At 43.6% G+C, this 26,451-nt stretch overlaps 1 protein-coding gene across 2 annotated transcripts in view; it reads left to right on the top strand.

Moving 5' to 3' along the window:
• Positions 1 to 26,451, top strand: part of LOC143766195 (uncharacterized) — a 214,136-nt gene that overhangs the window by 4,486 nt on the left and 183,199 nt on the right. Inside the window, exon 7 of one of the 2 annotated variants that reach the window (XM_077253682.1) lies at positions 59 to 2,229. The exons of the other annotated variant lie outside the window; for it this stretch is intronic. Coding sequence (XP_077109797.1) covers positions 59 to 951 — 893 coding nt within the window. The 3' untranslated portion in view covers positions 952 to 2,229. Of the gene's footprint in view, positions 1 to 58; positions 2,230 to 26,451 lie in introns of those variants that run through there. 2 annotated transcript variants of the gene reach the window in all.

The raw sequence follows: 26,451 nt of genomic DNA, 5'->3' as shown, positions 1-26,451 counted from the left end.
AATATAATTTCCAGACAGTGTTACTGATAGGTTTTATAACATGTGTTATTCTTGGCAGATGACTGCACCAGGAAGACAGAGGGACATGTGATATTTTCAGATTTTGCAGCAGATCATGGTATTACACCAGATACTATCCCAGTCACATCTCAAACCCTTTACAGAGAAAATCGGCCATCTGATCCTTTTCACCAGGTCTTTTCTTCTTCATCAAAGACTATTATGCAAAGCAAAAGTCACAGAAGTTGTGGACAAGATCAAATAGCCCAAACAGAGGAGAAACCACTTTCAATTTCAGAATATGGGACATATCTTACAGAGAATTCACATCTCTCTACACATCAGGGTAGTCACAAAGGGGAGAAGCAATTTTCATGTTCCGAATGCGGAAAATGTTTTATTCGGAAAACAAATCTTGTTACACACCAGAGAATTCACACAGGGGAGAAACCATATTCATGTTCAGAATGTGGGAAATGTTTTAATCAGAAAACACATCTTGTTACTCATCAGAGAACTCACACAGAAGAGAAGCCATTTTCATGTTCTGAATGTGGAAAATGTTTTACACAGAAATCATATCTTGTTAAACATCAGAGGATTCACATAGGTGAGAAGCCATATTCATGTTCAGAATGTGGGAAATGTTTTAAATGGAAAGCAAGTCTTGTTACACATCAGATAATTCACACAGGGGAAAAGCGATTTTCATGTTCAGAGTGTGGTACACTTTTTAAACATAAATCAGGTTTATTTGCACATCAAAGAACTCACACAGGTGAGAAGCCATTCTCATGTTCAAATTGTGGGAAATGTTTTATACTGAAATCAGATCTTGTTAGACATCAGATAATTCACACAGGGGAGAAGCCATTCTCATGTTCAAATTGTGGGAGATGTTTTAGTCAGAAAAGAAATCTTATCAGACATCAGAAAACTCACACAGGGTAGTAGACATTTTCATATTTGTTTTTAATTTTATTGACCTCATGCAGAAAAAAAAAATCAAGTTACAATGAAGTAGTCAAACCTGTATACAATTGCCAATAACCACTTGTTATTGCAAAGTATCCATTTAGTATCCAAATAAGAACCATGTGTGTAAAATATATAACTTTTACGTACAGTGTTTAACTTCAGCTTTAGAGGATTGTCTGTTGGCACTCCTTTCTATCTAATTTAACATCCATTATAGAGAAATGCTGCTTATGTATTTAGGACTTACCTTTGAATCTATGGAGGTGAGAGAGGGCTGGTATTTTATATGTATAAATAGTAGTGAATGACATAGTAATATGTGTATTATTACACTGGGTAATTAGAAGTATTAGGAGAGGCAGAGTTGTGTACAGCAATATTTGAGGATGAGATTCTAGGAATAAAGAATCTTACTCAACGGCTGAAATATAAGGCTACAAATTGCTTTATTTGAAAGCATCAGCTATAGTATATTTTAGAAAGTTTTATTCCATTTTTCTTTTAGCATTTTTTTCTCCAAACTAGTGGTTCTAGTAAGGTAAATATAGAGATATTGCACTACATCAGAAGAACTCCACTTAGAATCTTCAGAAGATTTGTTTGGCTGGAGATCAAAATTGACTAAGGAAGGGAAATGTTTAGACAGAATAATGGTAAATCTTCCACTTGACCTATTCTGGGTGGAATTTAAGGTTCTGAATGGCCTAGAGCAGTGGCGGCGAACCTATGGCATGCGTGCCAGAGGAGGCATGCAGGGCCCTCCTGGTGGTCACATGCGCCATCTCCTCAGGACTAGCGCCGCCACCACTCTTCTCAGCCCCCTTGCCATCTCCCTCAGCAATAGAACTGTGGCCACTCTCCTCTGCATGCGCGCCGTTCCATCATGTCACGCATCCTCCCATCAGTCTGCGCACGGGCTGAGGAGAGTGGCGGTGCTAATGCCCACTGGTAGGATTGTGATATATGAAGAGACCAGATCAGCATTGGAACGGGCAGAAGTGAGTAGTTACCGTATATACTCGTGTATAAGCCGAGTTTTTCAGCTTTTTTTTGTGTTGAAAATGCCCCCCTCGGCTCATACACGAGTCATTGTCCTAGAAGACGGAGGAGGAGCAGCGGGTCACAGGAGGCAAGAGCTGGCGGATGCGGCTAATGAGTGCTCGCTGCTAAAGAGAAATTAATTTTCACTGCCCTGGCAGTGAATATTCATTTCTCTTATAGTGTGTACGGTGTCCGCAGCAGTCGCCGGCTTCCAGCAGCTGCCAGGATATCATGGGTGTCTGCTCATTAAGGTAATGAATATTCACCTCTCTCCACTCCCATACGCATGGAGAGGGGTGAATATTCATTACCTTATTGAGCGTGGTCACGTCATCGCTCGGTCGCAGCTGCTGCTGGCACAGGAACAAAACGAGGGCACGCAGGGAAGAGAAGTAGGATGTTTTGTTTGTTTTTTCATGCTTTTCTCATGGGGGCCATACATGCAAGGATAGGGATGAGGAGCCATGCATACAAGGATGGGGATAAGGAGCAATGCATACAAGGATGGGGATAAGGAGCCATGCATACAAAGATAGGGATGAGAAGCCATGCAGAGAAGGATGGGGTAAGGAGCCATGCAGATGAGGAACCATGCATACCAAAATAGGGATTAGGTGACAATGCATACCCTGCTTAAACCCTTTGAGACCTAGCCTGTTTTCACCTTAATGACCAGGCCAATTTTTACAATTCTTACCACTGTTACTTTATGAGGTAATAACTCTGGAACAATATCATAACGAAGGATTAGAAGACAGCGGCACTCACCAGTTTGCTGATTCAATGTGTTTAATCCATAGTGCAGATTATCTCAAACACATAATGAGAAATAGCGAGGGTGCGGGGAGTGCAGGAGGACGACGGCCGTTTCGTGCAATCAGCACTTCTACGGGTTGAAGTTTAAAATAACTCTGGAACGCTTCAACAGATCCTGATGATTCTGAGACTATTTTCTCGTGACATATTGTACTTTATGGTAGCTGTAAAATTTCTTCGATATGATTTTCGTTTATTTGTGGAAAACAGATAGAAATTTGGTGAAAATTTCGCAATTTTCACACTTTTAATTTTTTTGCTCCTAAATCAGAGAGCCTTATTGCTCAAAATAGTCAATAAATAACATTCCCCACATGTCTACTTTACATCAGCACAATTTTGGAAACATAATTTCTTTTTGGTAGCAAGTTATGAGGGTTGAAAGTTGACCAGCATTTTCTCATTTTTACAACAAAATTTGCAAAACCATTTTTTTAGGGACCGCCTCACACTTGAAGTGACTTTGAGAGGCCTATATAACAGAAAATACCCAAAATGACACCATTCTAAAAACTGCACCCCTCATGGCACTCAAAATCACATTCAAAAGTTTATTAACCCTTCACGTGCTTCAAAGGAATTTTTGGAATGTGGAAGGAAAAGATAAACATTTACTTTTCTTTCACAAAAATGTTCCTTTAGACCTATTTTTTTTCACTTACACAAGAGTTCTCCTGAGCATGCCAGTACCCCATATGTGGGGTAAATCTACTGATTGGGCACATGGCAGGGCTCGGAAGGTAAGGAACACCATTGGACTTTTTCAATGTAAAATATGCTGGAATAATTAGTGGTTGCCATGTCGCGTTTGGAGAGCCCCGTATGTGCCTAAATAGTAGAAACCCCCAAGTGACACCATTTTGGAAACTAGACCCCTTATGGAACTTATCTAGATGTGTATTGAGCACCTTGAACACATAGGTGCTTCATAGAAGTTTATAGCTTAGAGCCGTGGAAATAAAAAAAAAAAGCTAAATTTTTTGCATTTTCATAAGGGTAAAAGGAGAAATTACGCCATACAATGTTGTGCAATTTCTCCAGAGTATGCCGATACCCCATATGTGGGGGAAAACCACTGTTTGGGCGCACGGTAGGGCTTGGAAGGGAAGAAGCGCCATTTGACTTTTTGAATGCAAAATTTGATTGAATAATTAGCAGACGCCATGTCATGTTTGAAGAGCCCCTGATGTGCCTAAACAGTGGAAACCCCGACAAGTGACACCATTTTGGAAACCAGACCGCTGTGGGACCTTATCTAGCTGTGAATTCAGCACCTTGAACCCCCAGGTTCTTCACAGAAGTTTATAACGTTAAGCCGTGAAAATATAAAAAAAACCGCAAAAAATCTATTTTAGCTACAAATTTTGTATTTTCACAAGGGCAAAAGGAGAAAATAAACCCCAAAGTCTGTTGTGCAATTTCTCCTGAGTTCACCGATACCCCATATGTGGTCCAAAACTACTTTTGAGGCACAGTGCTAAGCTCAGAAGGGAAGTAGCGCCATATTACAAGGCAGATTTTGCTGCACTTGTTTGAGGGTGCCATGTTACATTGACAGAGCCTCTGAGGTGCCAGAACAGCAGAACCCCCCCATAAGTAGGGTTGAGCGACTTTTACTTTTTGGGGGTCGAGTCGGGTTTTGCGAAACCCGACTATCTCAAAAGTCGAGTCGAGTGCAATCGGCCGATTATCGCGAAAAGTCAGGGATCGACCGAAACACGAAACCCAATGCAACTCAATGGGGAAACATAGTCAGCAGTGAGTGCGGGCCAGGAAAACACCTACAGTGCCCATTTTAATGGCAAAAACATCCATTCTTGTTTCTGAAGCTTGTCAATCTTAATTAACTTTATAATAATAGTTAGGCATTGGAAATTGGGGGTCATTTGGCTAAAGTTGTGGGGGGTAGGGCTGGTTCAAGTTTTTAGTGGGCCCAGGAAACGTGGACTACATCACGGCGGTGGAGCAGTGAGAGGTAAGTATTTCCAGTTTGCAAGTGCTGTGATCCTGAGCAAGCAGGGGGGGCCCACTCGTTCGCATTGGCACTGGCACAGGGCCCCTCAAAGTACGGCGGTGTGTTTGCACGGCGGGGGTGCCTCCCACAGGCAGCGACACTTTTGCGTACTCTGAGGGGCCCTGTGCCTGTGACGTCGCCAACGAGTATGCCCCCCCACCTGATGAAGGAACCTGCACTTTCATCTGCACCTTCCTCTTTGTCCCTGTGTAAGGTGGTATAGTATGCGGGAAGGGGAACCTGACTTTCAGCAGGGTCAGATTGTGGCTGTGTAGCGTGCAAGGGGAATGTAGTGGTCTGGGTCAATGTACCACAAGACTCATCTAGCATGGGCTGGGCAATGGGCAGGATGAGGATGAAACACAGATATAGGCCCAAATAATAAAGTGGGCTAAATGCAGTTCAAAATTGGTAACAGGACTAACCAGGCGGCATTGGTTTGTTCAGTGGAGTAGAAAACCCAGGAGCGGCAGACACCGTTTTAAGGGCCCAACCACAGTAGTAGGCCCAATGCAGTTTAATATTACTAATAAAGGCCGAAAGCCTGAAGATTGAAGCTCGGGAAAACAAAACAGGAGAAAACCCAGGAGCGGCAGACACCGTTTTAAGGGCCCAACCACACTAGTAGGCCCAATGCAGTTTAATATTACAAATATAGCCCAAAAGCCTGAAGATTGAAGCTCTGGAAAATAACACAGGACAACACCAAGGTGCGGCAGACACCGTTACTAGGCCCAACCAAAATAGTAGGCCAACTGCAGTGTTATATAAACAACAACTTAATGAGAGCCTGAAGATTGAAGCTCAGCTCTGTTCAGTGGAGAACAGAAAGCAGCGGCAGACACCGTTAGTAGGCCCCAACCACACTAGTAGGCCAACTGCAGTGTTATATTAACAACAACTACTTAATGAGAGCCTGAAGATTGAAGCTCAAGAAAACCAAACAGGATAAAACCCAGGAGCGGCAGACACCGTTAGTAGGGCCCAACCAGACAAGTAGGCCAAATGCAGTTAAATATCTGATACTATAGGCTGAAAGACTGAAGCTCAGCTTTGTACAGTGAAGGACAACACAAGGGAGCGGCAGACACCGTTAGTAGGCCCCAAACAAACTAGTAGGCCAACTGCACTGTTACAGTTAGGTCCATATATATTTGGACAGAGACAACATTTTTCTAATTTTGGTTACAGACATTACCACAATGAATTTTAAACAAAACAATTCAGATGCAGTTGAAGTTCAGACTTTCAGCTTTCATTTGAGGGTATCCACATTAAAATCGGATGAAGGGTTTAGAAGTTTCAACTCCTTAACATGTGCCACCCTGTTTTTAAAGGGACCAAAAGTAATTGGACAATTGACTCCAAGGCTATTTCATGGGCAGGTGTGGGCAATCCCTTCGTTATGTCATTCTCAATTAAGCAGATAAAGGGCCTGGAGTTGATTTGAGGTGTGGTGTTTGCATTTGGAAGGTTTTGCTGTGAAGTAAACATGCGGTCAAAGGAGCTCTCCTTGCAGGTGAATCAAGCCATCCTTAAGCTGCGAAAACAGAAAAAACCCATCCGAGAAATTGCTACAATATTAGGAGTGGCAAAATCTACAGTTTGGTACATCCTGAGAAAGAAAGAAAGCACTGGTGAACTCATCAATGCAAAAAGACCTGGGCGTCCACGGAAGACAACAGTGGTGGATGATCGCAGAATAATCTCCATGGTGAGGAGAAATCCATTCACAACAGCCAACCAAGTGAACAACACCCTCCAGGAGGTAGGCGTATCAATATCCAAATCTACCATAAAGAGAAGACTGCATGAAAGTAAATACAGAGGGTTCACTGCACGGTGCAAGCCACTCAAAAGCATCAAGAATAAAAAGGCTAGACTGAACTTTGCTAAAAAAACATCTAAAAAAGCCAGCACAGTTCTGGAAGAACATTCTTTGGACAGATGAAACCAAGATCAACCTCTACCAGAATGATGGAAAGAGAAAAGCATGGCAAAGGCGTGGTACAGCTCATGACCCAAAGCATAGCACATCATCTGTAAAACACGGCGGAGGCAGTGTGATGGCTTGGGCATGCATGGCTGCCAGTGGCACTGGGTCACTAGTGTTTATTGATGATGTGACACAGGACAGAAGCAGCCGAATGAATTCTGAGGTATTCCGAGACATACTGTGTGCTCAGATCCAGCCAAATGCAGCCAAACTGATTGGTCGTCGTTTCATACTACAGATGGACAATGACCCAAAACATAAAGCCAAAGCAACCCAGGAGTTTATTAAATCAAAGAAGTGGAATATTCTTGAATGGCCAAGTCAGTCACCTGATCTCAACCCAATTGAGCATGCATTTCACTTGTTAAAGACAAAACTTCAGACAGAAAGGCCCACAAACAAACAGCAACTGAAAACCACCGCAGTGAAGGCCTGGCAGAGCATCAAAAAGGAGGAAACACAGCGTCTGGTGATGTCCATGAGTTCAAGACTTCAGGCAGTCATTGCCAACAGAGGGTTTTCAACCAAGTACTAGAAATGAACATTTTATTTAACATTATTGAATCTGTCCAATTACTTTTGGTCCCTTTAAAAACAGGGTGGCACATGTTAAGGAGTTGAAACTCCTAAACTCTTCATCCAATTTTAATGTGGATACCCTCAAATGAAAGCTGAAAGTCTGAACTTCAACTGCATCTGAATTGTTTTGTTTAAAATTCATTGTGGTAATGTTTATAACCAAAATTGGAAAAATGTTGTCTCTGTCCAAATATATATGGACCTAACTGTATATTAACAACAACTACTTAATGAGAGCCTGAAGATTGAAGCTCCGGCAAGTAATCCTGGAGAACACCTTGGAACGGCAGACACCTTTAGTAGGCCCCAACCACACATATTAACAACAACTACTTAATGAGAGCCTGAAGATTGAAGCTCAGCTTTGTGCAGTGGAGGATAACACCAGGGAGAGCAGACACCGTTAGTAGGCCCCAACCAAAATAGTAGGCCAACTGCACTGTTATATTAACAACAACTACTTAATGAGAGCCTGAAGATTGAAGCTCAGGCAAGTAAACCTGGAGAACACCTTGGAGCGGCAGACAGCGTTAGTAGGCCCCAACCACACATATTAACAACAACTACTTAATGAGAGCCTGAAGATTGAAGCTCAGCTTTGTGCAGTGGAGGACAACACCAGGGAGCGGCAGACACCATTAGTAGGCCCCAACCAAAATAGTAGGCCAACTGCACTGTTATATTAACAACAACTACTTAATGAGAGCCTGAAGATTGAAGCTCAGGCAAGTAAATCTGGAGAACACCTTGGAGCGGCAGACAGCGTTAGTAGGCCCCAACCACACATATTAACAACAACTACTTAATGAGAGCCTGAAGATTGAAGCTCAACTTTGTGCAGTGGAGGACAACTGTAATGGGAGACAGACACAATAAGTAGGCCTAAATAAGTAATTAGGCAAAATGCATTTAAAAATTGGTAAGTGGAGTACACTTGCAGCATAGCGTGGTTCAGCGGAGGAGGGCATGTGTAATTAGTGGCTCTGACACACGAAGTAGGCCTAAAATAAAAAGGAAGGCTATATTCAGTTCAAAATTGGTAAAAGGAGTACACAAGTGGCATAGCTGGGTTCTGTGGTGGAGGACAACTGTTATGAGAGGCTTACACAGTTACTAGGCACAAATAATTAAGTAGGATAAATGCAGTTCAAAATTGGTAACAGGAATACACAGGCGGCATAGCTTTGTTCAGTGGAGGACAACTGTAAGGAGTGGACTGGCCGAGACAGACACAGGTAGTAGGCCTACAATAGTAAGTCGGCTCTATGCAGTTTAAAGTAGGCTACAGGGGTACACAGGCAGCATTGTTGTGGTCAGCAGAGGACGATTTCAAGGAGGGACCGCAGACAGACTTCCTAGGCCTAAAATAATAAAGCAGGCTTGATGCGGTTTAAATTAGGCTACAGGGGTACACAGGCAGCATTGGTGTGGTCAGCGGAGGACAATTGGAAGGAGGGACCGCAGACAGACTTAGTAGGCCTAAAATAACAAAATAGGCTCTCTGCAGCTTCCATTATGTGGCATGGGTACACAGGCAGCATTGGTGTGCTCAGCGGAGGACAATTGGAAGGAGGGACCGCAGACAGACTTAGTAGGCCTAAAATAACAAAATAGGCTCTCTGCAGCTTCCATTATGTGGCAGGGTTACACAGGCAGCATTGGTGTGGTCAGCGGAGGACAATTGGAAGGAGGGACCGCAGACAATAAGTACTCCAAAAAACTAAATAGATGTCAATGTCTCGAAAAACAAAACAAAAAAAATAAGGGTGGCATACTTAGGTACAGGGGTGGGCTCTATTGCTGACTTGCAGACAATGTAAGTTGGTGCAAAGTATCTACTGGTGTAAATGTAGGACAGAGCCCCTGCCTATTTTAAATAGCATCATACATGTCAACAAATTGTTATTGTCAGTGCCAGGCATTGAAGGATTTCAGCGCATAGACTAAACAGTGGTGGAGCAGTGAGAGATTTTGCAAGTGGTAGAGCACTGTTTGAGTTGGGGGGGACACTCATGGCCGGCGGTACAGGCCCAGGGCCCCTCATGTTACAACGGTGTGTCTGACGTTGGGTGCGCGCCACCACCGCCAGAGACACTTCATTGTACTATGAGGGACCCAGTGGCAGTGCCGTCGACCAAAAGTGGGCACACCCACCTCTTCAGACAAACGGCACTCTGACGGGTGCTTGCGCCAAGTGGCGAGACCACGGCCCCGTGGGGGGAGTTAGGCCATTTAGGGAGGTGTAAACATGTCGTATGCTGTGCAAACAGCAGCTGCAAATTAAGAGATTGGAACAGTCAGTAACACCAGTCCCAAAGCAAGACCTTTTTTCAGGAAACCTAGGTGTCATGAGTGGTTCATTTTAATGAAGGTTAGATCATCAACATTTTGGGTAGCCAGACGAGTCCTTTTTTCGGTCCGTATTGAACCAGCAGCACTGAATACTCTTTCTGATAGCACACTAGCTGCTGGGCAAGCAAGCTCCTGCAATGCATATTCGGCCAATTCAGGCCAGGTGTCTATTTTGGATGCCCAGTAATCAAAGGGGAATGACGGTTGAGGGAGAACATCGATAATGGAGGAAAAATAGTTAGTAACCATACTGGACAAATGTTGTCTCCTGTCACTTTGAATTGATGCTGCAGTACCTGTCGTGTCTGCGGTCATTGCGAAATCACTCCACACCCTGGTCAGAAAACCCCTCTGTCCAATGCCACTTCTGATTTGTGCACCTCTAACACCTCTGCCCTGTTGCCCCCTGCAGCTCGTGTGAGAACCATCACCGGCGCTGTGTGCTGGGAATTCCTGAATCAAACGGTCTACAAGAGTTGCTTGTTTGGTTGCCAATATTTGTTCAAGGTTCTCATGTGGCATGATATTTAGCAATTTGCCTTTATAGCGAGGATCAAGGAGGAAGGCCAACCAGTAATCATCATTGGTCATCATTTTTATAATGCGTGGGTCCCTTTTGAGGATACGCAAGGCATAATCCGCCATGTGGGCCAATGTTCCAGTTGTCAAATCAGTGCATGTGCTGGGTTGAGGAGCACTTTCGGGCAAATCAACGTCACTTGTCTCCCTCAAAAACCTCGAACCCGGCCTTGCAACGCCAGTAGTTTCTATTGCCCCCTGAGAAGCTTCCTCATCCAAAAAATACTCGTCCTCCTCTTCGCCCGCCACCTCGTCCTGTAGACTTCCCTGAGCAGACAATGGCTGACTGTCATCTAGGCTTCCCTCGTCCTCGGCTGCAGATGCCTGCTCCTTTATGTGTGTCAAACTTTGCATCAGCAGACGCATTAGGGGGATGCTCATGCTTATTATGGCGTTGTCTGCACTAACCAGTCGTGTGCATTCATCAAAACACTGAAGGACTTGACACAGGTCTTGTAGCTTCGACCACTGCACACCTGACAACTCCATGTCTGCCATCCAACTGCCTACCCGTGTATGTGTATCCTCCCACAAATACATAACAGCACGCCTCTGTTCGCACAGTCTCTGAAGCATGTGCAGTGTGGAGTTCCACCTTGTTGCAACGTCGATGATTAGGCGATGCTGGGAAGTTTCAAAGACCGCTGATGGTTCTGCATATGGCTGGAGTGTACGGGCAAACGGTGGATGTGCGAACAAAGTCTGCGCACTTTCAGGAGCAGGTCGGGTAACCCCCGGATAACTTTTCAGGAAGCACTGCACCACCAGGTTTAAGGTGTGAGCCAGGCAAGGAATGTGTTTCAGTTGTGAAAGGGCTATGGCAGCCATAAAATTCCTTCCGTTATCACTGACTACCTTGCCTGCCTCAAGATGTACAGTGCCCAGCCATGACTGAGTTTCTTGCTGCAAGAACTTGGACAGAACTTCCGCGGTGTGGCTGTTGTCGCCCAAACACTTCATTGCCAATACAGCCTGCTGACGCTTGCCACCAGCTGTTCCATAATGGGACACCTCGTGTGCAACAGTGGCAGCTGCGGATGGAGTGGTCGTGCGACTGCGGTCTGTGGACGAGCTCTCGCTTCTGCTGGAGGACGAAGAGGAGGAGGAGGGGGGACGAACGCCTACAGCCAACTGTTTCCTAGACTGTGGGCTAGGCAGAACTGTCCCAATATTGCTGTCCCCTGTGGACCCTGCATCCACCACATTAACACAGTGTGCCGTGATGGAGACGTAACGCCCCTGGCTATGCCTACTGGTCCATGCATCTGTTGTCAGGTGCACCTTTCTACTCACAGATTGCCTGAGTGCATGGACAATGCGGTCTTTTACATGCTGGTGGAGGGCTGGGATGGCTTTTCTCGAAAAGAAGTGTCGACTGGGTAGCTCGTAGCGTGGTACAGCGTAGTCCATCAGGGCTTTGAAAGCTTCGGTTTCAACTAACTGGTAGGGCATCATCTCTAACGAGATTAGTCTAGCAATGTGGGCGTTCAAACCCTGTGTACGCGGATGCGAGGATGAGTACTTCCTTTTCCTAACGAGAGTCTCATGTAGGGTGAGCTGGACTGGAGAGCTGCATAGGGTGGAACTAGCGGGGGTGCCGGTGGACATGGCAGACTGAGAAAGGGTTGGTGATGGTATTCTTGCTGTTGCCCTACATACAGTGTTTCCTACCATGAACCTGGTGATTCCCTGACTGCTTTGGCCTTGCGATGAAACCGCCACATTTACTGCAGGTGGTGTGATAAACGGTGGGCTTACAGTGAGGGAAGGGATGTAGCATTGCTGACTAGCTTCATTGTGAGAGGGTGCTACAACGTTAAGGGACGTTTGGTAGTTAGTCCAGGCTTGCAAGTGCATGGTGGTTAAATGTCTACACATGCAACTTGTATTTAGATTTTTAACATTCTGACCTCTGCTGAAGGTCCTTGAGCATTTCTTACAGATGACTTTGCACTGATCATTTGGATCTTGGTTAAAAAAATGCCAGACTGCACTCTTCCTACCATCGGATACCTTTTCAGGCATTGCACACTGAGCTACTTTAACCGGATGGCCACGCTGTCCTACAACTGGTTTTGCCACACGTTTTTGACCAGATACGGGCCTGCCAGATGGAACCTGTTGCGATGTTGATGCCTGCTGCAGCTCCTCCTCCTCCACTTCAGAGCTACTGCCGCCTGCACCCTGTTCCCCAATGGCTCCAATCGGGGTCAACAACTGTGTCATCTATGACCTCCTCTTCTATGTCCTGTGCACCTTCCTCTGGGTCACCGTGTAAGCCGGTGCTATAGCGTTCGTGACGGGGTTTAATAGTCTCATCAGGGTCAGATTCTGGATCAGTACACTGCGAGGGCAATGTTCTGATCTGAGTCAAAGGAACAGCATAATAATGTGGCTGTGCATCTGTGCACTCCATGTCCGATTCATCTTGTAATGGGCATGGCCTGTTAACAATTTCCCTTTCTAACCCAGGAACGGTATGTGTAAAGAGCTCCATGGAGTAACCTGTTGTCGCCTGACGCATCCTTCTCTGTTGTTCTGGGTGAAGAACACAAGGAAGCGACTTGTCCCTGACCGGGAACATCCACTGACTACGCGCTGCTTTTAAATTTTGCACTTTCCGAGGAGGAGGCGAAAGAGCTAGAGGCAGAGTCAGCAAGGAAAGCCAAAACTTGTTCCTGCTGCTCTGGCTTTAAAAGCGGTTCTCCTACTCCCAGAAAAGGGAGCGTTCGAGGCCTTGTGTAGCCAGACGATGACGCTGGCTCAACAACTCGAGACTTAGGGTCTATATTGCTTTTCCCACGACCACCTGATGCTCCACGACCACCACCACTACCATCATTACCAGCTGGCAATGACCGCCCACGGCCACGACCTCTTCCACCAGACTTCCTCATTCTTGGAAAAATGAAACCAAACTAACAACCGTTATGTGGCCCTGTACAAGCAGGTAGAAGGTGTACGTAAACTTGTTGTGAATTTAAATCTCCCTTTTTTATGTGTGGGAGAATGCAGGGAAAAATCAGGCCCACTGTATTACACTACACAGTTTGATTGGCAGAAAGAGGCTGGCAGATATGCCACTAACAGGACTGACGCACGCAGATGCACACACTGGCAATAGAAATCTCCCTCTTTATGTGTGGGAGAATGCAGGAAAAAATCAGGCTCACTATATCACAGTATAGTTTCTGTGGCACAAAATGACTGACAGATACCACAGACAGCACTGGCACAGATGCACAGATTTGGCAAGATCATTCTCCCTTTATTTTATTTTTTTATATGGGAGACAAGTGAATAAATCAGGCCCACTATATCACAGTATAGTTTCTGTGGCACAAAATGACTGACAGAAACCACAGACACGACTGGCACAGATGCACAGATTTGGCAATATTATTCTCCCTTTAGTTTATTTTATTTTTTTATATGGGAGACAAGTGATTTAATCAGGCCCACTATATCACAGTATATTTTCTGTGGCACAAAATGAATGACAGAGATACCACAGACAGCACTGGCACAGATGCACAGATTTGGCAATATTATTCTCCCTTTATTTTAATTTTATTTTTTGTGATATGGGAGACAAGTGATTTAATCAGGCCCACTATATCACAGTATAGTTTCTGTGGCACAAAATGACTGACAGATACCACAGACAGCACTGGCACAGATGCACAGATTTGGCAAGATTATTCTCCCTTTATTTTAAATTTTTTTTTTATATGGGAGACAAGTGAATAAATCAGGCCCACTATATCACAGTATAGTTTCTGTGGCACAAAATGACTGACAGAAACCACAGACATGACTGGCACAGATGCACAGATTTGGCAAGAGTATTCTCCCTTTAAGACATGACTGGCACAGATGCACAGATTTGGCAAGAGTATTCTCCCTTTATTTTAATTTTTTTTTTTTATATGGGAGACAAGTGATTTAATCAGGCCCACTATATCACAGTATAGTTTCTGTTGTGAAATTGGATTTTGGGCTCCCCCGGTGGCCACTGGTGGAATTGAACTTGTGTGCATCATCCCCTCTGTTCACCTGTTCCCATCAGGATGTGGGAGTCGCTATTTAACCTTGCTCCTCTGTCACTTCCATGCCGGTCAACATTGTAATCAGAAGCCTTGCTGTGCATGTTCCTGCTACCAGACAACTTCCAGCTAAGTCGGACTTTTGTCCTTGTTTGTTTTTTTGCATTTTGTTCCAGTTCACAGCTGCAGTTTCGTTTCTGTGTCTGGAAAGCTCTTGTGATCTGAAATTGCCACTCTGATGTTATGAGTTAATACTAGAGTCTTAAAGTAATTTCAGGATGGTGTATTGATAGGGTTTTCAGCTGACCATGAAAGTACCCTTTCTGTCTTCCTGCTATCTAGTAAGCGGACCTCGATTTTGCTAAACCTATTTTCATACTACGTTTGTCATTTTCATCTTAAATCACCGCCAATATATGTGGGGGCCTCTGTCTGCCTTTCGGGGAAATTTCTCTAGAGGTGAGCCAGGACTATATTTTCCTCTGCCAGGATTAGTTAGTCCTCCGGCCGGCGCTGGGCGTCTAGGGATAAAACGCAGGCTACGCTACCCGGCTACTGTTAGTTGTGCGGCAGGTTTAGTTCATGGTCAGTTTAAGTTTCCATCCTTCCAAGAGCTAGTTCCTATGTATGCTGGGCTATGTTCTCTTGCCATTGAGAACCATAACAGTTTGACCGGCCAACAAAGGGTTAAATTAATTGGCAGAGAAAGGAGAGAAAAAAGAAGTCTGCTGAAAATTTTTTTTTTTTTTTTTCCTTCAGTTCTGAGTGTGCTTTCAATTGAATCACTTGCAAGTCTGCCTATATTGCAGCCTTCCTCTCTCTCTCTCCTTCTAATCCTGGAATGGCTCTGTGTTCACCTGTTTAAAATGGATATTCAGAGTTTAGCTGCAGGTTTGAATAATCTCACCACGAAAGTTCAAAATTTACAAGATTTTGTTGTTCATGTTCCTATATCTGAGCCTAGAATTCCTTTGCCTGAATTTTTCTCGGGGAATAGATCTTGCTTTCAAAATTTCAAAAATAATTGCAAGTTGTTTTTGTCCCTGAAATCTCGCTCTGCTGGAGATCCTGCTCAGCAGGTCAGGATTGTGATTTCCTTGCTCCGGGGCGACCCTCAAGATTGGGCTTTTGCATTGGCTCCAGGGGATCCTGCGTTGCTCAATGTGGATGCGTTTTTTCTGGCCTTGGGGTTGCTTTATGAGGAACCTCATTTAGAGCTTCAGGCGGAAAAAGCCTTGATGTCCCTATCTCAGGGGCAAGATGAAGTTGAAATATACTGCCAAAAATTCCGTAAATGGTCTGTGCTTACTCAGTGGAATGAGTGCGCCCTGGCGGCGAATTTCAGAGAGGGTCTCTCTGATGCCGTTAAGGATGTTATGGTGGGGTTCCCTGTGCCTGCGGGTCTGAATGAGTCCATGACAATGGCTATCCAGATCGATAGACGTCTGCGGGAGCACAAACCTGTGCACCATTTGGCGGTGTCTACTGAGAAGACGCCAGAGAATATGCAATGTGATAGAATTCTGTCCAGAAGCGAACGGCAGAATTTTAGACGAAAAAATGGGTTGTGCTTTTATTGTGGTGATTCAACTCATGTTATATCAGCATGCTCTAAGCGTACTAAGAAGCTTGATAAGTCAGTTTCAATTGGCACTTTTCAGTCTAAGTTTATTCTATCTGTGACCCTGATTTGTTCTTTATCATCTATTACCGCGGATGCCTATGTCGACTCTGGCGCCGCTTTGAGTCTTATGGATTGGTCCTTTGCCAAACGCTGTGGGTATGATTTAGAGCCTCTTGAAACTCCTATACCTCTGAAGGGGATTGACTCCACCCCATTGGCTAGTAATAAACCACAATACTGGACACAAGTAACTATGCGAATTAATCCGGATCATCAGGAGATTATTCGCTTTCTTGTGCTGTATAATCTACATGATGCGTTGGTGCTTGGATTGCCATGGCTGCAATCTCATAACCCAGTCCTCGACTGGAACGCTATGTCTGTGTTAAGCTGGGGATGTAAGGGGATGCATGGGGACGTACCTTTGGTTTCCATTTCGTCATCTATTCCCTCTGAGATTCCTGAATTCTTGTCTGACTATCGTGACGTTTTTGAAGAACCTAAGTTTGGTTCATTACCTCCGCACCGGGAGTGCGATTGTGCCATAGATTTGATTCCGGGTAGTAAATACCCTAAGGGTCGTTTATTTAATCTGTCTGTGCCTGAACATGCTGCTATGCGAGAATATATAAAGGAGTCCTTGGAAAAGGGACATATTCGTCCTTCGTCATCTCCCTTAGGAGCCGGTTTTTTCTTTGTGTCTAAGAAAGATGGCTCTTTGAGGCCGTGTATTGATTATCGGCTTTTGAATAAAATCACGGTTAAATATCAATATCCGTTGCCACTGCTGACTGATTTGTTTGCTCGCATAAAGGGGGCCAAGTGGTTCTCTAAGATAGATCTCCGTGGGGCGTATAATTTGGTGCGAATTAAGCAGGGGGATGAGTGGAAAACCGCATTTAATACGCCCGAGGGCCACTTTGAGTATTTGGTGATGCCTTTTGGCCTTTCAAATGCCCCTTCAGTCTTTCAGTCCTTTATGCATGACATTTTCCGTGATTATTTGGATAAATTTATGATCGTGTATCTGGATGATATTCTGATTTTTTCGGATGACTGGGACTCTCATGTCCAGCAGGTCAGGAGGGTTTTTCAGGTTTTGCGGTCTAATTCCTTGTGTGTGAAGGGTTCTAAGTGCGTTTTTGGGGTTCAAAAGATTTCCTTCTTGGGATACATTTTTTCCCCCTCTTCCATCGAGATGGATCCTGTCAAGGTTCGGGCTATTTGTGATTGGACGCAACCCTCTTCTCTTAAGAGTCTTCAGAAATTTTTGGGCTTTGCTAACTTTTATCGTCGATTTATTGCTGGTTTTTCTGATGTTGTTAAACCATTGACTGATTTGACTAAGAAGGGTGCTGATGTTGCTGATTGGTCCCCTGCTGCTGTGGAGGCCTTTCGGGAGCTTAAGCGCCGCTTTTCTTCCGCCCCTGTGTTGCGTCAGCCTGATGTTGCTCTTCCTTTTCAGGTTGAGGTCGACGCTTCTGAAATCGGAGCTGGGGCGGTTTTGTCGCAAAGAAGTTCCGACTGCTCCGTGATGAAACCTTGTGCTTTTTTTTCTCGTAAATTTTCGCCCGCCGAGCGGAATTATGATATTGGGAATCGGGAGCTTTTGGCCATGAAGTGGGCTTTTGAGGAGTGGCGTCATTGGCTTGAGGGGGCTAGACATCAGGTGGTGGTATTGACCGACCACAAAAATTTAATTTATCTTGAGTCCGCCAGACGCCTGAATCCTAGACAGGCGCGCTGGTCGTTGTTTTTCTCTCGGTTTAATTTTGTGGTGTCATACCTACCGGGTTCTAAGAATGTTAAGGCGGATGCCCTTTCTAGGAGTTTTGAGCCTGACTCCCCTGGTAATTCTGAACCTACAGGTATCCTTAAGGATGGAGTGATATTGTCTGCCGTTTCTCCAGACCTGCGGCGGGCCTTGCAGGATTTTCAGGCGGATAGACCTGATCGTTGCCCACCTGGTAGACTGTTTGTTCCTGATGATTGGACCAGTAAAGTCATTTCTGAGGTTCATTCTTCTGCGTTGGCAGGTCATCCTGGAATCTTTGGTACCAGGGATTTGGTGGCAAGGTCCTTCTGGTGGCCTTCCCTGTCACGAGACGTACGAGGCTTTGTGCAGTCTTGTGACATTTGTGCTCGGGCCAAGCCTTGTTGTTCTCGGGCTAGTGGATTGTTGTTGCCCTTGCCTATCCCGAAGAGGCCTTGGACGCAGATCTCGATGGATTTTATTTCGGATCTTCCTGTTTCTCAGAAGATGTCTGTCATCTGGGTGGTGTGTGACCGTTTCTCTAAGATGGTCCATTTGGTTCCCCTGCCTAAGTTGCCTTCTTCTTCCGAGTTGGTTCCTCTGTTTTTTCAAAATGTGGTTCGTTTGCATGGTATTCCGGAGAATATCGTTTCTGACAGAGGAACCCAATTCGTGTCTAGATTTTGGCGGGCATTCTGTGCTAGGATGGGCATAGATTTGTCTTTCTCGTCTGCTTTCCATCCTCAGACTAATGGCCAGACCGAGCGGACGAATCAGACTTTGGAGACATATTTGAGGTGTTTTGTGTCTGCAGATCAGGATGATTGGGTTGCTTTTTTGCCTTTAGCGGAGTTTGCCCTCAATAATCGGGCCAGCTCTGCCACCTTGGTGTCTCCTTTTTTCTGTAATTCGGGGTTTCATCTTCGATTTTCCTCCGGTCAGGTGGAATCTTCGGATTGTCCTGGAGTGGATGCTGTGGTGGAGAGGTTGCATCAGATTTGGGGGCAGGTGGTGGACAATTTGAAGTTGTCCCAGGAGAAGACTCAGCTTTTTGCCAACCGCCGGCGTCGGGTTGGTCCTCGGCTTTGTGTCGGGGACTTGGTGTGGTTGTCTTCTCGTTTTGTCCCTATGAGGGTTTCTTCTCCTAAGTTTAAGCCTCGGTTCATCGGCCCGTACAAGATATTGGAGATTCTTAACCCTGTGTCCTTCCGTTTGGACCTCCCTGCATCTTTTTCTATTCATAATGTTTTTCATCGGTCATTGTTGCGCAGGTATGAGGTACCGGTTGTGCCTTCCGTTGAGCCTCCTGCTCCGGTGTTGGTTGAGGGCGAGTTGGAGTACGTTGTGGAAAAAATCTTGGACTCCCGTGTTTCCAGACGGAAACTCCAGTATCTGGTCAAATGGAAGGGATACGGTCAGGAGGATAATTCTTGGGTGACTGCCTCTGATGTTCATGCCTCCGATCTGGTCCGTGCCTTTCATAGGGCTCATCCTGATCGCCCTGGTGGTTCTGGTGAGGGTTCGGTGCCCCCTCCTTGAGGGGGGGGTACTGTTGTGAAATTGGATTTTGGGCTCCCCCGGTGGCCACTGGTGGAATTGAACTTGTGTGCATCATCCCCTCTGTTCACCTGTTCCCATCAGGATGTGGGAGTCGCTATTTAACCTTGCTCCTCTGTCACTTCCATGCCGGTCAACATTGTAATCAGAAGCCTTTCTGTGCATGTTCCTGCTACCAGACAACTTCCAGCTAAGTCGGACTTTTGTCCTTGTTTGTTTTTTGCATTTTGTTCCAGTTCACAGCTGCAGTTTCGTTTCTGTGTCTGGAAAGCTCTTGTGATCTGAAATTGCCACTCTGATGTTATGAGTTAATACTAGAGTCTTAAAGTAATTTCAGGATGGTGTATTGATAGGGTTTTCAGCTGACCATGAAAGTACCCTTTCTGTCTTCCTGCTATCTAGTAAGCGGACCTCGATTTTGCTAAACCTATTTTCATACTACGTTTGTCATTTTCATCTTAAATCACCGCCAATATATGTGGGGGCCTCTGTCTGCCTTTCGGGGAAATTTCTCTAGAGGTGAGCCAGGACTATATTTTCCTCTGCCAGGATTAGTTAGTCCTCCGGCCGGCGCTGGGCGTCTAGGGATAAAACGCAGGCTACGCTACCCGGCTACTGTTAGTTGTGCGGCAGGTTTAGTTCATGGTCAGTTTAAGTTTCCATCCTTTCAAGAGCTAGTTCCTATGTATGCTGGGCTATGTTCTCTTGCCATTGAGAACCATAACAAGTTTCTGTGGCACAAAATGACTGACAGAGATACCACAGACAGCACTGGCAGATGCACTGATTGGCAATATAAATCTCCCTTCTTAGGTGTGGGACAGTGCAGAAAAATACAGGCCCACTGTTTTACACTACACAGTTTCAGGGGCTGAAAGTGGCTGGAAGATATTAAAAAAAAAAAAAAAAGAGACTGTACTACAATTTCTATCTTCCTACAATAATCTCTGAAAATTATGGCAGGCAGCAATAAAAAGGACTGCTGCACACAAAAAATGAGGACAAACAAACAAGATAGCTGTGCAGAAAGGAAGGAGCAACAGGATTTTTGCTTTTAAAAAAACAGTTGGTTTGCACAGCGGCGTACACACAGCAACGCAGCGATCAGGGAGCATTATAAGCTACAGAGCTGTTGCACAGAAATCTAGCCTCCACTGTCCTTGCAAAGAAAAGGTGGTGTTGGACAGTGGAAATCGCTACAGCGCAAGCGGTTTGGGGGTTAATTTACCCTGCCTAACGCTATCCCTGCTTCTGACGAAGCGGCAGCAACCTCTCCGTATGCTCAGATCAGCAGCAATAAGATGGCGGTCGGCGGGAACGCCCCTTTATAGCCCCTGTGACGCCGCACAAAGCAAGCCAATCACTGCCATGCCCTTCTCTAAGATGGTGGGGACCAGGACCTATGTCTTCACGCTGCCCACACTCTGCATGCACCTTCATTGGCTGAGAAATGGCGCTTTAAGCGTCATATGAAACGCGACTTTGGCGCGAAGATCGTGTACCGCATGTCCGATCCCACGCTGGGATCGGGTTTCATGAAACCCGACTTTGCCAAAAGTCGGCGACTTATGAAAATGACCGATCCGTTTCGCTCAACCCTACCCATAAGTGATCCCATGTTACCAATTAAACCTCTCAATGAATTCATCTAGGGGTGCAGTGATTATATTGACACCACAGGTATGTCCCAGACTTTTATACCATTGAGATGTGAAGAAAAAATAATTTATATTTTTACCACCAAGATTGCGTGTTAGCTACAAGTTTCACATTTTCACACTGTGAAATGGGTAAAAATGGCACCAGAATTTGTCGCACAATTTCTGCTGAATGTAGAAATACCCCATATGTGTCTGTACAGTACTACTTTGCCATACAGAGTGACTCAGCAGGGATGGAGCAATATTTGCCTCATGGAAGTCAGATTTTCCTAGAATAGTTTGTGGATTCCATATAAAGAGCCCCTAAATGCTAGAAAAGCAGATTTCCCACTCAAGTGACCCCAGTTTGGAAATTATAACCCTTTGGGAATTTATCTACAGATGTAGTGACGATTTTGACTCCATGGGTGTTTTTCAGTTAAACAGACAGCAGTGGATGTTGCTGAGTGAAAATTGCAAACTGCCATTGTAGTGACCAGTACATTGTTATGCCCAGCTCATGCATCCCGAGACATGCACCTGTAAACTAGGCGGGCTGTCATCACTACAGAAATGCCAAACGTGGGCACAAATGTTGTTTAGGCACATGGGGGATCAGAAGGGAGGGGGGCATTTGGATTTGGGATCATAGAATTTGCTGAATTTCTTTTTTCAGGTAAAAAATATTTAGAATTGAGAGTCCTCAGTGGTTGATACCTTTTAATGGCTAACTGAAAAGATGGTAACAAATTGCAAGCTTTCGAGACAACTCAGGTCTCTTCATCAGGCATAGACTAATACAAATTCTGAAGAATCACATATTTATGCACAACACAGCGCATAAATAATGTCATAGATAAGACAGGTGATGTTAAGCAAAACTACCATTATGGGAGAGTGATAAACCGTTGTGTCCATAAATACTGGAACAGTTCATAGACAAGGAGTGTGAATGTATTATTGTCCCCATAATGGTAGTTCTGCTTCACGTCACCTGTCTTATCTATGACATTATTTCTGTTCTGTGCGTAGATATGTGATTCTTCAGAATCTGTATTAGTCTATGCCTGATGAAGAGACCTGAGTAGTCTCGAAAGCTTGCAATTTGTTACCATCTTTTCTGTTAGCCATTAAAAGGTATCAACCACTGTGGACTCTCAATTCTAAATATTTTTCTATCTACTGGCAATCACCGGCCTTGGAGGATGTTCATTCAGTTGTTTAATTTTGTAGAAAAAAAGCAGATCACATACATGGCACAAAACTACAGTCATTTTAAATGGCAACTTTCTGGCTTTAAGAAACACTAAAAGAAATCAAAAACAAAAAATGTGGTAGTCAGTAATGGTTACTTTTTTTATCCAAGCAGAGGGGAAAAATTATGGAATCACCCTGTAAATTTTCATACCCAAAAATAACACCTGCATCAAATTAGATCTGCTTGTTAGTCTGCATCTAAAAAGGAGTGATCACACCTTGGAGAGCTGTTGCACCAAATGGACTGACATAAATCATGGCTCCAACACGAGAGATGTCAATTGAAACAAAGGAGAGGATTATCAAACTCTTAAAAGTGGGTAAATCATCACGCAATGTTGCAAAAGATGTTGGTTGTTCACACTCAGCTGTGTCTAAAATCTGGACCAAATACAAACAACATGGGAAGGTTGTTAAAGGCAAACATACTGTTAGACCAAGGAAGACATCAAAGCCTCAAGACCGGAAACTTCAAGCAATATGTCTCCAAAACAGGAAATGCACAACAAAACAAATGAGGAATGAATGGGTGGAAAAAGGAGTCAACGTCTGTGACCGAACTGTAAGAAACTGCCTAAAGGAAATGGGATTTACATACAGAAAAGCTAAATCAAAGCCATCATTAACACCTAAACAGAAAAAAACAAGGTTTCAATGGGCTAAGGAAAAGCAATCGTTGACTGTGGATGACTGGATGAAAGTCATATTCAGTGATGAATCGTGAATCTGCATTGGGCAAGGTGATGATGCTGGAACTTTTGTTTGGTGCCGTTCCAATGAGATTTATAAAGGTGACTGCCTGAAGAGAACATGCAAATTTCCACAGTCATTGATGATATGGGGCTGCATGTCAGGTAAAGATACTGGGGAGATGGCTGTCATAACATCTTCAATAAATGCACAAGTTTATGTTGATATTTTGGACACTTTTCTTATCCCATCAATTGAAAGGATGTTTGGGGATGATGAAATCATTTTTCAAGATGATAATGCATCCTGCCATAGAGCAAAAACTGTGAAAACATTCCTTGAAAAAAGACACATAAGGTCAATGTCATGGCCTGCAAATAGTCCGGATCTCAAGCCAATTGAAAATCTTTGGTGGAAGTTGAAGAAAATGGTCCATGACAAGGCTCCGACCTGCAAAGCTGATCAGGCAACAGCAATCGGAGAAAGTTGGAGCTAGATTGATGAAGAGTGCTGTGTGACACTCATTAAGTCCATGCCTCAGAGACTGCAAGCTGTTATAAAAGCCAGAGGTGGTGCAACAAAATACTAGTGATGTGTTGGAGTGTTTTTTGTTTGTTTTTCATGATTCCATAATTTTTCCCCTATGCTTGGTTAAAAAAGTAACCATTACTGACTACCACATTTTTTGTTCTTGATTTCTTTTAGTGTTTCTTGAAGCCAGAAAGTTGCCATTTGAAATTACTTTAGTTTTGTGTCATGTCTGTGATCTGCTTTTTTTTCTACAAAATTAAACAACTGAATCAACATCCTCCACGGCCGGTGATTCCATAATTTTTGCCAGGGGTTGTATATCTTTTTTCAGGTGAGGAGTCATTTCGCTTTTCCAGAGCCTTTGTGCTACCAGTAACGAGGAAGCCTCCTATAATTCCGTTAACAGATGACAGATCTGAGTGGGGACTTGCTTTTTTGTGGATTGATTTGAAGCTTTTATTGCGAACAATTTACTTAACATTTGGGATCAAATTTTCCGGCACTCTACGCTAACCACTTAATTTGTGGTTTCCATCTAAATCTCTAAGTGACGTGATTCAGATGAAACCCCCGATGGATTCATTCACTATAGTGAGGCAGCAGATTTCACTGTTGCTCCGTTTATTCACTTATCTCTGTCTTATCAATATATTCACTTTTCTTAGGTACTTACTCCACTTACTTCTAGTAAATAGCACAGACTTTAACTATCACGTTCTGGATTGAGACTCTAGCTGCAAGCTAGCATCAGTATTTTTTCCATATTGGACCAAGTACCATCTAGTGACAGCAACTGGAATCTCACCTCAGATCACAATCTAGGTCTTTCTGATATTCTTTTCAGAATTGTTTAAACATCTACTACAATATGTATAACCTATATTCTCATCACGTAAAATTGTACTATTGTGTTACTGCTAAATGTGTTAATCATAGCTTAATAAATGAAGCTTTCTGCTATAACATACGTTCTTAATAAAACTGAATATGGCAAACAAATAATCCATAATTTTCCATTTGTAAATATGTGCATGTTCTTAAAAAAAAAATTGTATTTCTCCTTTGTGTAATTCACTATTATTTTCTGTATGTCCTATACAGTTCTGATGAAGGTCCAATTGTAGGACTGAAAACGTTAAACTATAAATATTGCCTAAATAAATGAACTCCTGACTCCAATACTTCTCCCAAGTTGCACCATTCCTCTGGAATGCTCTACCCCAAGAAATTAAGACTAACCACACCTTACAGTTTTAGGTGCTCCCTAAAAACACATCTGTTTAGGGTGGTCTATCACATTCCCTAATCGAATTCCTTTTATATATAGCTCATTCTCTACTTCTCTGATCATAGTCCTCCATCAAACTCCACAGCTCCCAAAAGCACCACAAACATTGGCTGGCGACCAGCTCATGCAGCCTTTATTTACCCCCCGTTTCCTTGAGATGGCTGGACCATCATTGTAAGTTAGCACCTGTACTTTGTGTCTCCCCCACCTCATTGTAGATTGTAAGCTCTTACAGACAGGGTCGTCAATATCTTTGCGTTAATCATTGTATTATCGTTAACTTTGTTATGGCTGTTGCATATGAACTGTTGAAATGTAAAGCGCTGCGGAATATGTTGGCGCTATATAAAGATTATTATTATTAATTCTTTCATTCACTGCAACCCTTTTGAGTGCCAAGTTGTATTTATATGATTTACAGATTGGAAACCCTACTTGGGAACCTTTTCTCACATTAGAAGTGCAGTATAATTTTTAGGGACTATAACTGTATTACGTCATAACACTGTCCATGGAGCAACAATAATGTGTGCAAGTAGAGGAAAAAACAGAACATTCAGTTCTCTCCAGCCAGCAAAAAGAAAAATGTATACAGTAGCAATCACGGCATTTCGCTGGTGGTGCCCGCTGTATGGTCTTGGCCACTGTGCTGTATCTCACTTTCAGGGTGTTGTCAATCTTCTTATAGCCTAGGCCATCTTTATTTAGAGCAATAATTCTATTTTTCAGATCCTCGGGGTGTTCTTTACCATGAGGTGCCATGTTGAATTTCCAGTGACCAGTATGTGAGAGTGATAACACTAAATTTTACACACATGCTCTCCATTCACACCTTAGATCTTGCAAAATTAATGAGTCACATGACACCGGGGTGGGCAAAATGCTAATTGGGTAGAATTTGGTCATTTTCACTTAGGGGCACTTATTTAAAGGGCACATCTAATTTACACTATTATACAAGCTGTATTCTGACTACTTTACATTGTATCAAAGTGTCATCTTCATAGTTGTCTCATGACAAGATGTAACAAAATAATTACAAAAATGTGAGGGGTGTACTCACTTTTGTGACATACTGTATATCTGCAATAAAGTTACCAAAAGCAAATAAACACTAAAGATGATGCAAAGGTGAAATACCCAAATACAGGCAGAAAAAAACATTAGTGAGATAATCAAGATACCAAATAAAAAAGGAAAAAAAGAAAATTGTAATATATATATACAGTACAGACCAAAAGTTTGGACACACCTTCTCATTTAAAGATTTTCTGTATTTTCATGACTAAGAAAATTGTACATTCACACTGAAGGCATCAAAACTATGAATTAACACATGTGGAATTATATACTTAACAAAAAAGTGTGAAACAACTGAAAATATGTCTTATATTCTAGGTTCTTCAAAGTAGCCACCTTTTGCTTTGATGACTGCTTTGCACACTCTTGGCATTCTCTTGACCTGTGTCAATGTGTCTATTTTCAAGCAATGTTTGCACAGTTTTTGCTCTATGGCAGGATGCATCATCATCTTGAAAAATGATTTCATCATTCCCAAACATCCTTTCAATTGATGGGATAAGAAGTGTCCAAAATATCAACATAAACTTGTGCATTTATTGAAGATGTAATGACAGCCATCTCCCCAGTGCCTTTACCTGACATTCAGCCCCATATCATCAATGACAGTGGACATTTGCATGTTCTCTT

The sequence above is a fragment of the Ranitomeya variabilis genome, chromosome 4, assembly GCF_051348905.1.
Source record: "Ranitomeya variabilis isolate aRanVar5 chromosome 4, aRanVar5.hap1, whole genome shotgun sequence".
Lineage (NCBI taxonomy): Eukaryota > Metazoa > Chordata > Amphibia > Anura > Dendrobatidae > Ranitomeya > Ranitomeya variabilis.
This window is presented reverse-complemented; position numbering and strand designations above follow the sequence as displayed.